The following is a 17551-nucleotide window of genomic DNA, read 5'->3' on the forward strand; positions in this document are numbered from 1 at the left end:
GCAGAGTGTTTTAAGGCCAGATTAGAAAGCAGCTTCCTCAACAGCAGTAAGATAAGCCATTAAGGGAGCAGCTGAAGAAGCAGCCTGGGATCTGATGGTAGCCCACAGCACCCACTCCCAGCTCCCCAGGAAATCTGTTTGCAAGTCAGGCTCCACTGAGCGTTTTGATTCCAACTAAGCAGTGGTTTAGAATGAAAAGTGGCTTTAGTATTTTGAGTTATTCCTAGTAACAAGCTTTTGGCCTGCTAGTCATAAATGCTTTTTTCTTTTTTTCTTTGCTGACTAAAAAGAAAGCTTCATATTTTCCTCTGAAAACATTAAGGAAAATTCCTGCTTTAAAATGAGGTGGGTCTAAAGCATGCGTGCAGACTGTGGGGACATCTGCTGGGATGCTGGGAAAGGGCAGACTGCAAAATGTGTATTCATAGTGGAATGATTTGAGCAGGAATATGCCAAAAATTATTAATATTGCAGCATTCCCTCAAGGCTGAGAATTTCACGTTTTATCCACAAAGGAAACCAAGGGCCCATATCTCAGTGTTTCTGTACTGTTAGCTCTAGGAGAACACTTAAAACCTGCATAAGCCCATCCAGACATAAAAATCTGTAGAAGAGAAATCTCTGGAAATTCCTTTTAATCACAGATGAGCCTAGGGAAGCTGGCATCCTGTGTGGCAGACCAGCTTAGTCAGTCCCAACCACATAACAGCCTTCCACAGCTTCCAATGGTACCCATGGGGTGGAAGTGCTTTTCTTGCAGCTGGAAATGAAAAACGGCCTTTTCTTCAGCCTACCAGCTCTTGCAGTGGCTGTCCCAGAACTTGCAGAGGAGCTTCTGTGATGGGACTGGCACAGCCACACGTTGCCACATTGCAGAATTGTGGTCTGAAATGTAGCATCAACTTTCTTGGTTTTGTTAAAACGGAGCAAAAATGCCATTAAAAAACTAATCCTGGCTTACATCCAAAGCCATAAATTGAGTCAAAGTTGTTGAATTCATAGGCTTTTGTGAAATTGTGGAATTGGAATTCTGTTCCAATACTTCAGTGTAGTCTTAATAAACTCGCTAAGATTAAAGCAACTCTCATCAGCAGAAAAGGTATGGCTGGGAAACCAATACATATCTGTTTTGGCTATTTGGTCAAAATTACATTTAGCAGTCAGTTTTCCTTGTGTACTTTCCTATATATCTGTTTAATCTGTTTCTTTCTGTCTGAAATTGTAAGATGTTTGAGGGGCTGGAACCATCTTCTAGATTTGTGTTTGAGAAGTGCTTTTGCAGTGATGTTTTCTGCAGGCATGAGACTAAAATGAGGGGTGGAAGTGTACACATTTTAAACTCCTCTGCTGAAATTTTCAGATGCCTGTGTGCAGACAGAGCTCTGCATATTGAGACAACTAATATAATTTTCAAAAATTCTGACCCCTTCTTGCCCTGCACTCCACGTTACCCATAGTGAGCTCAAATCCTCTTTGCAGCCCAGTCCATGTCAATGATACTCCATAGCCCTTTCTCCACCATCTATCATATTCCATTTGGGAACCATGTTGGGCATTGGTGGGTGGAAATTGTTGGTATAGATCACAGCGAAAGTTGTTTCACAGCTGAGTCAATTTTGTTAATGGAAAAACGGTGCACCAGACATCTGGTTAAAATTATTTTTATTCCATCCTTAATAATGAGAGACTTAAACACTGTGAAGCAAAATATAGGCTCCCCTATAGTCTATATACTCACCCCATACAGTCCATGTACTTTTAGACAAGAGCGAAGCTGAAAAAGCTGGGAGAAACTATTTTTGTGTTGCCTCCCCGGCATATCTGCACTCTTTGCTCTATAAATATATTTATGCTTTATCATTAGTAATTTTAAGCATTTGACTAAATGTTAGCATGTAAAACATCTTTAAGATGCTTCAAAGAAGAAATTAATGATGCTTTCATATAATTGTTAGTAGAGTGGTATTCTACTACTGTTACGAATTTAAAGTAAAATTATTATCTACTGCTTAGAGAAATAGATTAGTCTTAAATTATCCTAAGCATGTTAACTGTGCACAGTGTAACTTTGTTTAATATGATAGACACAAAAGTAGAAATGAGAATAGGATGTGTTAAACCAGATACTTTGTAAACTGATTATCCCAGGATATTAGGTTCCACTAAACTTAAAATAAATATGTTTTCCTTTTTGTTCCTTACTCAGGGGCGTGCCTCATTAACGTCTGAGAAGCAGCGTTTTGCCCATGAACATGCTGAAATGAAGGATCTAGAAGATATTGTTAGAGATATAAAACCATCTGTGCTAATAGGTAATTTCTTTGACTTTAAAGCAATGACCTTATTCTTTGTTGAATAAAAATGGGGATGTGGCTTTGTCTAAAGGCAAGATCAAGTTCCTCTGAACAGAGTTTACCTTTGTGTGTTTGTAGAAAACACTGGGTGCATAATGGACTCTATTAAGCAACTGAACAAATAGTAGCTATCCACACATGTAACACTGCTTTTACTCTGAGCCACCCATTTACAGGGAGGATGATCCGAGTCAGTTTAAACATCTGATGGAGGACCTTACCACCTTCCTAAATTATTTTTGATTTGATGTGGATGTAATACAAACAGCCTCAAACTTAGAGTGAGAAAGCTGAGCTAAGCACATATTAAACTGTGTATGAGTATGCTGTATCTGAGTCTTCTTTTTGCTCATATTTAGGTCCTTAGTCAGCAGTCCTTTATGTAGACCAAAATGCAGATTTTACAAAGACTTTTTCTTTTATAAAAGCTGCAGGATTGTGATCTCAGTAACACATTGCTCAGCTTTCTGTAGTTTGATTATTGTATTTCAGTGACAATTTCAGGAATGAACTGCAAGTACTCTTGAGTAATTTTTTTTATACATAAGACTTGAAGATTATCTGGCTACTAAAATCATTTATCAGATGCTAGAAAAACTGAAATGCCACAGTGAAAATTATCCTTCATTTTATGAGCTATCTTTCTGACTATGCCTAGATCTTGTGGTTGTTGTTCAGTAAAATCTGCTTTTGACAGTGATCATGACTGAGGTAAATAAAGTTTGTGTTTTCCTATGCTACAGGAAGACGTGACTGTAAGACAGAGACCAAGTAGTCTAGAGAATTTATTTAGTAGAATACAAAGCTGAAAAAGCTAGAGGAACAGAAGAATAGATTGAATCATCCGTGATATTTGTATAGATAAAGGTGTGTGTATGTTTAGGGAAAATTTGCTGTTATGAAATATGGTGTTTAGTGTGTGTCATTTTTATATATAAACCTATGTGACTCTCCCTCAAGGTCACTTTCTGTTATCAGTTCTGAAAAAGGAAGGCTCTTCCATCAGAAACAGCAATGGAAACTAATATTGGGGATTTTTGGCTTGGGGTAGCAGGAGTAATGGGGAAATATGTTGATAGTCCTTCTCCCAATGTTTTACCTAGCTCTGTCTCAGCAAATCCTCATATACATTTCATTGCCTGTGATGGCTCAAAAAAAAGCCTTAATTTAGTTTGACTCAGTATAAGAAATTGCAATTAAAAAAAAAAAATAGTCCATGAGCATTTTTTTAACTTTATATTTGAAGATAGTTGTCATTCTTACTATTGGCTGTCCAGAAGCAATTTTAGAATGCATCAAACATTTGGCAACTGAAGATTTAACCAGAAACCAAGATGTATAATGGGCTCTTATATAAATGGGCCAACATCATGACTGCGTTAACTATTCATCAAACATAAAGTGGCCCAGCTGGTCTAGCAGAGCTTTTGCATCTAAGCATTCTTGTCCATTCATAGAAGGTAAAGTACAGAGAGCTCAGAGTTGCAAAAAGTGGTACTGTGTGACAGATGATACCATACTTCATGTGGAATCAGTCAGAAAATACTCTGAGGCACCTTACAGAAATGTTAGTCCTGAAGCATGACCTTTTAGCCAGCTCTGTGCAGTGAGGGCCCCTTTCATCTCCCTCCAAGGACCTTGTGCTTTCCTGAGGCAGATACCAACATGTCCTTTTAGATTGGGCGATGTTGGGGTGACAAGAGGTTACAGTACTGACCCAAGTTCCAGGCTGTCCTCTCCCTGCCCAGGTTATAATCCATTTCCACTCCCCCAAGAGAGGAAAACCAGCTCTTTTTCCTGCTTTGGAAACTCAGATTCTGTGTGGAACGCAGAATGGGGTGTCAGGCACTGGGGCTCTGAGCAAGAAGGAGACTCCCTTCTCTCCAAGCCAGGTGAGAGGGGCCTCCTGGAAAATAAAGATGCTTACTTTTACTCCAAGATCTGTTTATTTGTTTTTCACTAAAGGTGTGGGGAGGAAGGACCTTATCCTTGGATTTCCAGCTCTCATAGATTAGTCAGAAATATGGGTATACCTGGCATCTCAAAAATATCACACACCCCTTTTTGGTTGTGAAGTATCTGAGGTCCAAAATGTAATATTTGCTGTGTCACTGTGTGTCTGCAATGCAGCAGAGTGCAACCTAAGTTAGACACTTTCATGCTGCAAGACTGGCATTTGGTTCTGTGAAAAGCGTTTATAAGTGTGGGCAGTATAGGGACTATGAAAGTGTCTCTGGTGAGATGAAAAGGGATGTATTAAAAAAAAAATAAATTGCTGTCAGGGAAGGCTTAGACTCAAAATTGGGATTATCCATCAGCTCAGCTCAGCTGTAGAAGGCAGAGACTTTACTCACCATGTCAGAAAAGACTGAAATCTGACACACTGGATTTGGGAGAAACTACCCAGTCTGTTGCATAAGACTTTAGGAGACAGAGTTGCATCTATCCTTTACTGGATTTACCTGCGGATTAAGAGATACATTTCTATATTATATAGAGGACCTGAAAAAAGTGAAAGGAGAAATTTACCTAACTGTACAGTGTTGAATAGGTTCTGCCTTATGTTAGGGATAATACTGAAGTTTCACTGTTGCAAAATCTTTTAAACAAAACTTTATTTTAACCATGTTAGGAAAAAGGTTTTACTCCATTTTAAAGAGGGAGATAGGCAGTAAAAAAAGCTCTGTTCATTTACAAGTGACATGTGTGTCCTACCTTGAACTGATTTCATTTCTCTACTGTTATATGTGTGTTTTTCTTCTTTAGGAGTTGCTGCAGTTGGTGGTGCTTTTACTAAACAAATTCTTCAGGATATGGCTGCTTTAAACAAACGTCCTATAATTTTTGCTCTCAGTAATCCTACCAGCAAAGCAGAATGCACTGCTGAGCAGTGCTACAAATATACAGAGGTAAAGAAAGATTAACATCTCTCCAGTATACATTGTGAAAAGTATTGTGAAATCTGAAATTAAATTTAAAATGGGAGGAGGACAGAGGATGGAGTAGCAAGTACTAATCATGTCTATGTGCATAGATAGAATTAGTTAAATTAAGTAACAGGTTTTTCGGATTTTATCAAGACAATTGCACTGAATTCTCTACATGCTTGCACTCTCATAAAAACATAAAATAGCTTTTACTGGTGTCAGGCAAGACTCATAACCTTTATTATAACTGAAGCATCAGTAGCCATCAATGATTAAAGCCTTATGCCTGTTTTTGAACTGTACCACTTTGTGAAATATATACACACAGTGGCATGCTTTTCATTTGAGATTTTAGAAATACTCTTTAGGGTAAGAAAATACTTCAATACATGAAACATAATCTTTAAAATCATTCTTCATTAAGAACTGGGGTACTTAACTCCTCTTAGAAAGACTTCTATTATAGAAACATAGGTGAAAATAAAGGGAACTGTGCTTGCTTATTTATTGTTGTATTATAGAAGTGCTAATAATCATGTTATCCCGTAATTCAGTCTAGAATTTGAAATGTATGTGTACTTGACTGTGTATGTTTCCTGCTGGATTGTGTTTGGATTTCTTGTCAAATGTGGGGCAGTTTGAATGACAGTTTTGCAGTGTTTAAAAGACAAATTTAGCATGTCTATTCCCCACTGCACAGATGCAATTACAGCACAGTGCAGGTGCCAGGGAAGCAGCCTACATGAAGTATTGGTTATAGTGGATAACCGCATCTGGTAAACAGAGCAAAAGACACACTGAAGTATTTGATCTGTCACCAAAACATATAATAAGCCAGCCATGATAGTAGTGCATGATACCAAACTAAACAGAATATTCTTCTGAAGAGCTGAATAGCAACAGTGGCATATCCTAAAATGCACGTTTCCAGTTCTCTAAAACAGGCATAGGTATTTCTGATATAAAGTGCCTCTGAAGTATTTAACGGTGACATTTATCACTTCAGCAGTGCTAGCATAAATAGAGGCTGGCTTTTCTTCTCCATCTAAATTCACTGCTTAAATTTGAGAGTGCTCCCTCCCCAGAGAGGCAACAACCAGGAGCCTTTGGCCTGCAGAAACAGCCTGTGCAGTGTCACTCCACTCTTTAGTCCAAACTGCAGAAATTATTTCTCTCTGCCTGTGCATCAGGAATGATCTGGGGAGAACCACTAGTGCTGTGGGAGAGTCACCTCTGAGGTGCGTCTTCTGCCTCTGCTCAACAGCACTTGATGGTGTTGGCATCTGCTCCCAACGGGGTGTTCCTCATCCCAGGGGAACAGTGATGCTCCGTCAAGACTTGCAGCTCCCTGGCAGCCCATCTTTCACAGCTCAGATGGTGTCACAACTGTAATTGTGCAGGCTACCAAGTGACACCAGGACTAGTATTCCTCTTAGCTAATGTCAACACACTAGGAGCATGAGCCCTGTTGCTACCTCTGGGCCACTCCACAGGCTTCTGTCCTTCCCTGCAGTTGTCTGGTGTGTACTGTGCCAGTACATGGGCCACTGTTTGGGTCCTGGAAAAAGATACAGAGGTCCCACACAAGCTACAACATAAACTGAATTAGAGCCAGTTGTCTTGTCCTCAGTACAAGTGGTATGGTGTAACTTGTACCGCTATGGCTAAATTCTCTAATTCCCCCAAACAGGCTGTCTCTTCTATACTGCCTACATGCACCAGTCTGGGCATGGTGCCTGGGCCCTGTCAGCCACAGTCCTACTTGTCATTACCCAAAAATCTGCTGGGAAACATTCTAATGGTTCATCAGTACTGGCCAGTGCCTGACTTGGTGCCCTCACCCTGCTCAGTATATTACAAAGAGGGGAACCACAAGGTCCGGGCAGAGGAGGTCCCACACTAACGTGTGCTGTAGGTTACATTGTGGGATGATGTTCCCGGGACAGAGCTTACCCATTTGTTGTTCTGTTGAGCTGTGGAGTGGGCCCAAGGGCCTGAAATGGGGAATTGGGAAGAACAAAGAGCTCTGCTCACAACTCCTCAGAAATTGCCCCACCCAAAAAATGCAACTCTTAGTTGCCTTGGTGTTATTTTCATGGATGCTTTTCTTTTTGGGAAAAAGGAATCCAGTAGCATCACCTGTTGCTACCATGACTGTATTGTCCACTTTGAGTTTTACAGCTCCAGATGCATACCTGCTTCCCATGTACCCTTCTGCTGGCATGGACTCACAAAGTGATTAATGAGTGCTGGCTTTCAGTTTCTCCCCTTCTAAATTGTATGGATAGCTCTTACCTGAATAAGGCAGCTGTTACTCTCTGACATCAGACAGTCTCAGAGAGTCACCAGTGATTTCTAGGATCAGCATCCTTATGTTCTTGAGCCATATTCGGTCAAATAGCTCTAACACCCTCAGAAAAGATACTAAATAGATGCAACCCAGCTTCAACAGTGATGGATATTTAGAAGGCTGTGTGAAATATTTCAACATCAATCTCTCATCTAACATACCTTTTTTGCCTTTCTTGTTACGATTTAGGGACGTGGCATTTTTGCCAGTGGAAGTCCTTTTGATCCTGTCACTCTTCCAAGTGGAAAAACTCTCTATCCTGGACAGGGTAACAATTCCTATGTGTTCCCAGGAGTTGCCCTTGGCGTTATTTCATGTGGGCTGAGACATATTGGTGAGGATGTATTCCTCACAACTGCTGAGGTACTGTATTCAAAATTATTTAAATTCCTTTATTTAGTGGCTTAGTATTATTGAGCAATTAAACAGAAACAGCTAAACTTTATCTTTAAAACTGGAAAAATACTGCTTCCTGTGTAAGGCCTTTATATGCAAAGCGTGTTGGTTTTTATAAATTCTCTTTGAATAAGTTGTTTTAAAAAACAAATACTTGAGGTCACCTGACATGAAGTTCACTTTCTATTGGGAAGGAAAAAAGAGAAAGACTTCAGTACTGTATTATCACATGTAAATGCACATATGTACTTGCATGCACAGGCACAGAGGTTTCATTTTAGATAAAAAGGAATTATTATTATTGGTGTTAGTAGCTTTGGAATGACTTGTGTGTGTGTTGCTTACAAAAATTGTTTTAATTTCTTTCAATTTTTTTTTTTTTGAGTAGAGCCATTGGCATCATTCTTTGTGGACTTCCCTTGTCAACAGCAGGTGGAAGTGCTCCATTGCCTTGTGGTTCCTTGTACCACTGTTCTACACAAATGTGATGTTATTCTTCCCATTTTCCTTCCTATCATTTTCTCCATTGGTTCTTCTCCTTCTTCAGGCATATTTTTATTATCTTCGTTCTGACATTATCCAACATGTGATCTCTCTTCCTTTATTTCCACTCAGTGGGCAAGAGATGAACAGAGAGCAAACACTTTGGGTTCTGGGAACCATTCACCACCTACTTCCAGTGATTGTTCCAAATCTGACATCCACTGTCTTACATTATGATATCATAAATGCACGGAATTGTATCTTCAATATATATGGGAGAAGAATCTGGCCTTTATTATTTTAGAATCTTTTATTCAAACAAAATAAACGGGTATCAGGAGCTGAAATCAAATGCTTAACACATTTTTTTTTTTTTTACAAAAAAGTTCCCCAAAACAATGTCAGTCTTTCTTCAGCTGTTTCTCACTTAAAATTTAAACTTTCTGTGTTTTTTTTCAGTCCAGCATCTTTGCTCCTCATTTGCTACAGTGTCATTGCACCCTTACCACTCCTGCCTCTGAGACTCACTCTTCCTTCTCATTCTGCATTGGCCTGGAGTTCCTGTCTCCTCAGTTGCCTCTGTTGGTTCTGCTCTTGTCTGGTACCAAGATCAATGTAATGAGCCTCATAGGACTCAGCTTCCTTCTATCCAGAGTGATGGGGGTTATCCCTGTATAAGCTCCTGGCTACTCAACTCCTAGGAACGTGTTCCTAAGCTCATCCTGCTCAGAAAGGGCCCAGGTTCAGGGATTAGAAAGCCCTGGGTAGTGCATGTTGGTCTGACCATGTCCATTCAAAGTAATTAAAAGTCTGATGCTTTTGGGTTTTTTAAAAGGTATGTAAATAAAGAAGGAGGCTACCCTCAATTTACCACATTAACTGACCTAGATTCACTTCAGTGGGAATTTCTACGCACTCCAGCTCATACCAGTTACAATCCAGAGAACTTTATCAATGTGCAGTGTCCTAGTCTTCAAAGAAGCTGTGTAAGCACACTTGAGAATACATAGATAGTGTAGGTAGCACACAGAGGAAGGCTCAAAGCAATGAAATTAGAACATTAAAATTGCAGAAAAATAAAAAAGGAAAAAAAGCTGCACCAATTAGCAGATGTGTGAATGCCTAACTCAACTCCTGCAGCTTCTCTAAGGGATACTGCATTCCAGATTCTTGTTCCTTCTGTCTTCTTCATGGATTAAAGGGAAGAAAATGGCTCTTGGGTATCACTCAAGGGCAACTGATAGGGAATGTGATCCTATGACAGGCAGTGTGTCATATGAAGCTTTCTTAAAGGGTGGACACTCGCATGCTGCCCTTGCTGGATTTTGACAGGTTTTTTAAGGTGCATACTATAGGCGTCTTTAAAAAAGTTTGCCCAGCAGCCTGCCCTCTGTAAGAAAGATGTTCACAATTTCCATCTTTAAAATTAGCAAAAGGCCCAGACTGTCTCCACTGGCTTTGACCATCTTAGGAGGGCAATGATCCATCTCCTATGTCTTTGGATAATTATATCTTCCCTTTAAATCCTCCCCTGTAATTTCAGTTGGATACAGTGATCCTCACTTTCCAGTCTAAACTGCTGTTACACATTTGTCCTACTTCATTGTTGAAGTTGCTTCAATTTGTTTTGTGTGAAATGGTTCCTATACATAGAGTTCTGATGGATGAAAGGTGGCACATATGTGGATTGAACTGTGTTCCAAGTGACAGTCTACTAAGTCAGAAAAAAGTCTTTTCTGAACAAAGAAATTTAACAGGGAAGTAAAATAATGTCAGAAATGGTGAGGAAGCTTTTAAATTCTCTCTTGAGGTAGAGGTTCTCTCCTGACTCTTCGTTTTTGCTAAAGGTTTTGCTACACAATTGCCTTCCTCTAATAAAATCCGTAGAAAACTTTGAAATGTAAAAATGTATTTTTTGTCTTTCATAGAAAGTCTCTGTTGGTGGCAAGATCCCTGGATAGCCTCTTGCCTTACGGCTCAGAGCTAAGGGCGTTCACGTGTGGTCTTATGGATGTGAGGAGCAGTGGGTGAGCTACAGCCAGTCACTGGGCATGGCGACAGAGGATGGATGTCAGAGGAGGCTTTGCCAGAAGACATGTCAGGGGCGTGAAGACTGGGAGGGCTGCGTAGGCCCTTAGCTGAAATTACAGTACAAACCAAAAGTGCTTTTTCTGTTTTGTTTTCTTGGCTTTTTTTTAATGGAAGGATAAAATCAGAATAGTTTCATGTGGGTTTTAGAATAGTGCTTAGTAGTCTTCATTTGAAATGAAAGCATCCAAGATGCTGCAAAATTTAAAGCACCAAAACCACACCTTTTTTAGGGCAGAGAGACCTTCTTAGATTGTAGCGGTAGCTTACTTGAAAAAAAGACATTATGAAAAGTAGCAGCCCAGGCTGCATACCTTCGCCTCCTGTCTTCTTGCTTTGCCACCTCTCCAACTAGATACGATTGAAGTCACAAATAGCTTATTGTAACTACAACACATTTTACTTCCCTGTTCTTTTCTTCCTGCCAAGTAAAATAGAACGTAAATTTGATTTTGGATGATAAATCAAAGGTACTGTAAGCTGTAATACCTCTTAAATGCAGGCAATTGCTCTGTGATGACAGGGGATGTTACCTATTCTTCTAAGTCCTACCAAATATAACAAAAGGGACAGAGAATCATGTCCTAATGAAATATTCTTGGCATATGTGTCCTATGGTTCAGTTCTCCAGAAATAATCCTGTTTCATTATAGAGAATATGTCCTCCAAAATGCCCCAACTTGCTTTATGCCATTTATCTTGTCTTGGTTGTTTTTCATTGAGGTTCTGTAAAAAGGCTTAGCTAATTTTTCTACAAAAACCTTGAATTAATTAAAATTTAAAATATAAAAATATCCATATTGGGTTAGACCTAAGATCCAAACAGCTCAGTATCTTCCTGTGAAAGTAATCATAGCAGAAGCTGAGGAAAGGAGGATAAATAGGGAAGAAATACAGAGTGATCCTTCTGATGAAATGGCTCCTCAGTATCTGGCAGCCTTTACTGTATGGCCTTCCTGTGCTGGATGTTTTATCCCTGTATGGATTTCTCCTTCATAAATGAGCCTAGTGGCTTTTTAAACATGTTTATATATTCAAACATCTTTTGACAATTAGTGTCACAATTATGAGTTCTGTACAATTTTCTGCTGTCTGATGATTTGGTTTCCCTATAGAACCATAAGAAATGCTCAGTTGTCTTTTGCATTTTTTTTCAGTCTTCTCTTTTTTTTCTCCCAAGTTTATTTTATTATTTTTTGTCTCCTTGTACAAAATATAACCTTTTGATCATCCTTGTTATGCTTTATACCACTCTGGATTCTATTCCATTCTTGTTTGAAGTATGTGGAGCAAAACCACACACTGCTCAAAGCAGTGTTACAGTGTGAAGTTACATATTAGTTCAATTACATTTCCTGGGTTGCCTCTTACTTTCTCAATAATTCCAAATGTTGATTGATCCTTTTCCCCCTGCCATTGATCTGGTGTTCTCAAGGAGTGTTTTTTAAAGACCATATGAAGGTGTCATTCTCTTTGAAAAATGCTTATTTCTGTGGTTTTGCATAGTTTTTAATGATGTTACAGGATTATGTCAGAAGGAACAGCATGGCATCTCGACAGTTGAACTTGCTCCCTCTCCCACTTCAAGCACTGCCTAAATATTGTTACTTTCTATCAACCCCATCACAAAACAGAAGTACTCCACTCCTGAACCATTTTTTTTTCACTAACAGCAGCTTGCTGTTGATTTCTTCAGATTTCATCTTTCCTACAGAGCCCTGATAAACTGTTAAAATCAGAGATTTCATGTTGCAAGCTCCTCTTTACTCATTCAGATGCACATCGAAGGGCTGTGTATCATTTTGAAATAACCCAGTTACTATTATGGGGAGCAGTAACTAGATTTCACGTTCTCTTAGCTCCCCCTAGAGGGTTTTCCTCTGCTAAATTCCTCAATATCAGATTTAAATGTAAACAAGTAATTTTCTTGTACTTGTTATACTCAAGAGTATAATCTCTTATTACTCTTCTGGGTTGCATTTTCACTCCAAATGGAAAAACTTACCACACCTGCCAACATGCAGTTAGATCGCACAAGAGGACATTGGTTCTCTTTGAACCTGGTGTTACTTTAGTTGAAACTACTTACATACTTCTGCCAGAAGGGATGCATTGATGATATCCAGGCATCTGTTCTGAGGCCATTCTAGTTGTTTGCAAGTAATGTATATTTCCAACATGCAAGAAGAACTGTTGGAAGCAGTTTGCTCTGTTTCAAGTATCTTCATAGTAAATTCCCTCAAAAGTGCACTTCTTGCTTTCTCTTTGTTATCAGTTGCATTCCTCAGTGTTTCTCAGATTTTCCTAGTGTTTTCAGAACTTCTTGTTGGGTCATACATGTTGTCATCAGATGCTATCCAGACCAGAGTTTTTCTTATATCCACATCTGGATCACCCCAAAAGGCTGTTTTCTATTTCAATTTTCTATTCCCCAAATGACAAGCAAATTTTTTCCTGATGATACCAGAAATATCATTGGTCCAAAAGGCAGCCCCACAACCCTTTGCTTCTTGAAAGGTCTCTGTTGCAGGAATAGAGGAAGTTCATAAAGTAAGCCCATAAGCAGACAGTGCAAGCAGTGTCTCCTCACTCTGCACAGAATGTCCTCACACCAGATGGTAACAGAAGGTTTTTCATGTGGCCAATGGGTAAACAGTAATACCCAACTTCACCAGCTTGCTGTGCTTTCCTGATCTGTTCGTTGCTGGTGATGGCAACAAAACATTTCCAGTATTGCTAGGAAGATGAAGCAGGAATATTCAAGCCATAAAGGAGATGCTGCTCTCAGACATGCATCAAAACCCCTGCGCTGTTCCTCCCCTGGTCAGTCTAGTGAAAAATCAAACAAAGAGCAAAATAATTTCTTTAGTTACTTGATATGGTTGAGACAACAGATCCCCTTCAGCCTTCAAGTGGAGTGGACAGACTGTTCTAACAGCATCTTTTTCTGTCCCAGAATTTAGCATTAGACCTTCTATTTCAAAATCTGACTACAACGACCAGCAGGGCTTTAAAAGGCCCTGGATAATCTTATTTTGCTTTGTCCTGTGGTTGGCCATACTTACTTTTATGATCTCATACAGGCTAGATCTGTGAGCTGGACGCACAGCAAACCTACTCAGTCACCAGTAATTTCATTAAGAGCATTTTACACTTAGAGGTTTCAGCTGTTCTCTGTACAGGTTGACTTGACAACTGTCAGAATTTGCTTTGAATTCTAGAAGTCTTTGATCCAGTTACAATTGTTAGCTGGAATGTTTATCTCAATATGAACTATTTACTAGTTTATGTGTGTCATGGACTTACTCAAAACTTGAATAAGTCTTATTGTCTGAGTGAGAAATTTCTAAATTTCTAGTTCTTGTGTAGCTACTCCTACTGACAAGGCTGGTTCTAAAAAACACTGCCTAGGTCGATTAAGCAATATCTGTGTGATTTGCCAAAGCGGAAACATTTTTTTGTTCAAGACTAGATCACTGTCTAATAAGTGCAGCTTCATCTGCATGTCAAGTTAAACATGTCTACTTCATTTCTAGGTTATAGCTCAGCAAGTTTCAGAGGACAATTTACAGGAAGGTCGTCTCTACCCTCCATTAGTCACTATTCAGGATGTGTCACTGAAAATTGCTGTGAGGGTAAGTCATTTCAGTCTTTTGTGGCTTCTCTTCTTCCCACACTCTCTACATAATTGAACATTTGACTTGATCAACTAACACACCTTCGCACAAGTTGAAGTTGGTTTACATCAATCAATATTGGACATGTACCAGATTCAAAATTAAATTTAAATTCATAAATGTAAATGTAATCCCAAATTCAAGAAGGAGAGCTATGGAACTATAGCAAGTGTTTCTCTGTAGAGCCCAGACTGTGCTGTCCACCAGTCAGGAGCAGGTTCCCAGTCCCAGTCATGCCAGCTGCACATCTGAAGGCTTTTGACCCTTCATGGTTATCAGTTGCCTGTCAAGAGAGTAAATGTCCACCTGTGTCCAGGCACTGTTCCCTCTTGTTCCCATGGTCACTCTGGCCTATCAAAATAATTAACTACAGGGGATGCTTTTTGTTTATGGCTTGGGTTTGGGTCAGCAAATAATTAGTTGGTTGTTTTTTTACCAGCAAATACAGAGCTGATGAGGATGGATTTTCAGAAACTGACCTAAACCCACAGTTTTCCCAGAAATTTGGCTGTCCTGGAGAGAAGAAGAAGCTTTCAAATACTGCATTTATCTGAGTTCCTCCCTCATTCTGTTTTTAGGGGGGGGGTTCAATATTTTAGGAGGTTATTTTGCTGGTCTTCTGTGCTTTTTTTTCTCTAATTATTGTTTTTCTCTTGGTCACCTTAATGTGAATAATTCCACTTACTCTATATTCTTTTGAAAGAATAACAAGAAGCCCTCATGCATGAAACAGTTTCCCTAGATTAACTCATTTTGTATATTTAAGAAAAAAAAATTCCTACTCACACTTTACATCATCTTAGGCAAGTAAAAACTCTGTTCTGTAGACACCAAAATGTTACCTGGATTCCTCAGGCAAAATCAAATTGACTGTGTGTTTGGCAGAAACACAGTGAGAGAAATTCCTCTTCTACTTGTGCATGTTATATAAAAAACAAAAAAAAGGAAAATGCTACCTAATGATTCTCTCTGCCTGTTTTCTGTTGAAACTTTATTCCTGCAAATACTTGCTCTGGCTCATACAGCCCAAGAGATTTAGCAATGGCCTCTGCCTTTTCCCGGAGAGTAGCAATATAAAAATATTTTGGAATACCAGATGTTGGATATAAATTCAGACCTTATTCAACCATGGTAATTATGTGCACAGACCTGAAGATAAGCCTTAACATAAACACCCAAAGTGCTTCTGTGTCAAATCGAGTTGAGGTTCAGATTAATCCTAGAAAAGATATCTAAATACTGTGACTTTGGGTATCAGCTTCTCACCAAACCGAAACATTTATCTTTTAAAGGGAGCTAAGGAGAGCAGGAAGAAGACCATCTCCCTTTTATTCAGGGGAGGAGTATTAGTTTATTTCCTAAGTATAGTTTCAAGCCGATCTTTCCAAAAAGTGCTGCTGCATAAAACCAGTGTGACTGAATTCTTTTGTTTCGTAGATGAATGTCCAGTCTAAAGATATATGTTTCTCAAGTAGGTGTTCTTTAGAAGAGAAAGGCTACTTTGATACGTTGAGTGGGCTTCAACCCCTTCTAAACTTAGTTCTAACTGCAGCTATACTTGTGATGCATAATTGATTCACTTAGGTATGGTCTGGGTGAAGAAAGAGCAAGCAAATACTTGTATTTGCCACAACCATCCCTAGAATTAAATCTCTGCACTATGTAGGACTAATTTTTTTATGTGCTTACCTTTTCTGAAGTATATTATCAAACGATGGCAAATAATAAACTTCTCTAGTATGCAGGGAGTGTGGAAGCTTTGAACTCGTCACACTTTTCTTACAGTGCTTTGGAGAAGATGGTTAACCAGGGTAGTGTGAGGATAGAAAAGCAGAAATTGTATCTCAGTACTTGATGCTTGTGGGATATTTTATGCACCACTGCACATTAAAAGCTAAGATATTACTGGGCAAGGAGGAGCACTGTATTTGTAACAGCAAAGACTTTTTGAAATCCTGTTCAAAAGTAGTGTGAGTCAGACCCAGTTAAATACAAACATCATCCTGTTTCTAGACTTATTCACTGTATACTAGCCCGGATCCAGAGTGAGTACAGGTGACTGTCAACACCAGAGGAGAAGAAGTCTCATGTTGATTTTGAACTAATTTCTACTTTTAAATCCTGCTAAATATACTCAAATAATCTATCAGCACTAATTAGGATTGTGCATCTTTCTAGATCGCAGAAGAAGCCTACAGGAATAACACTGCCTCCACCTATCCTCAGCCCAAGGACCTAGAAGCCTTCATCCGCTCTCAGATTTACAACACCGATTACAACAGCTTTGTGGCTGACACCTATACCTGGCCTGAAGAAGCCATGAAAGTGAAACTGTAAATATTTAATGAAGAATGAACAAACCAGCAGCAGTTAAAAAGCATTAAAATATTAAGATCATCTCTGCCTAGGAAGCCTAAGAATAGCTAATTTTTTAAGATTCAGAAAACTTTTTCTAAATCATAATATTTCATTAGCAACTCAAATCAAGAAATCGTGAATCGTACATCAGAAAATAAAAATTAATCTGAGAAGTATATTTGCATTGTTTGGTTATTTTCATTGTTATTTTATTTGAGATATCCACCTCTACAATCTGATAGATCTCTTTGAAATAAGTGGTTATATGTTGAATTGAGAGTTTTGTCACAAACGTCAATGGGAACTTAAGCAGACAAATAGTACTTTGGACAAATAAAAAATGCATATGATGACTATTTAATCCACTGCAGATCACAGTAATTTGTCAACCTATTATTTAAAAACCTCAAATTTAAACAACTGTAAGGTTAGAATATTTTCTTCCAAAGAAAAAACTTATTGGTCACTCCTGTGTAGAGTAATGAAAATTTTCTAACAAGAACTGAACCTGCAGAACCTTTTTTCCACATCTAATTAGAATATTTTAACATCACTAACAATAGCATTTAGCATTACTAACATTTAACATTAGCTAAGCTAATCTCCTGTAAACAATCAAGGATTTAATTTCCCCACCAAGATGACTGCTGTTCTGATACACTGCAAATGTTTGACCTGAAGTTTATGAAAGTGCTTGAACTCCATGTTCTTGACAAAAAAGGACTATCAAAATGCTAGGAATAGGCGTCAAAGAATTGTTAAACAACTACCACTCCAGGAAAAATGTAATATATTTTCTGGATGGTTCTGGAAACAAAGTGTACTTAAACTTTTTTTCTGCTATCTATTTCTTTCTAATCTCTACTATAGAGACTATCTCTAGAAAACCAAAAATTAACTTTATTTGTCCAGCCCCTT

General features: G+C 38.7%; 1 protein-coding gene across 1 annotated transcript in view; it reads left to right on the plus strand.

Moving 5' to 3' along the window:
- The window catches only part of ME1 (malic enzyme 1), a 170809-nt gene extending 153998 nt beyond the window's left edge, over positions 1–16811 (plus strand). Inside the window, exons 10-14 of the mRNA XM_027696332.1 lie at positions 2207–2312; positions 5121–5263; positions 7821–7994; positions 14135–14233; positions 16454–16811. Of these exons, the coding sequence (XP_027552133.1) occupies positions 2207–2312; positions 5121–5263; positions 7821–7994; positions 14135–14233; positions 16454–16612 (681 nt within the window). The 3' untranslated portion in view covers positions 16613–16811. The remainder of the gene's footprint in view (positions 1–2206; positions 2313–5120; positions 5264–7820; positions 7995–14134; positions 14234–16453) is intronic.
- Positions 16812–17551: the final 740 nt, after the last annotated feature.

This window comes from Neopelma chrysocephalum, unplaced genomic scaffold (genome assembly GCF_003984885.1).
Source record: "Neopelma chrysocephalum unplaced genomic scaffold, ASM398488v2 Primary Assembly neopelma1_23b, whole genome shotgun sequence".
Taxonomy (NCBI): Eukaryota; Metazoa; Chordata; class Aves; order Passeriformes; family Pipridae; genus Neopelma; species Neopelma chrysocephalum.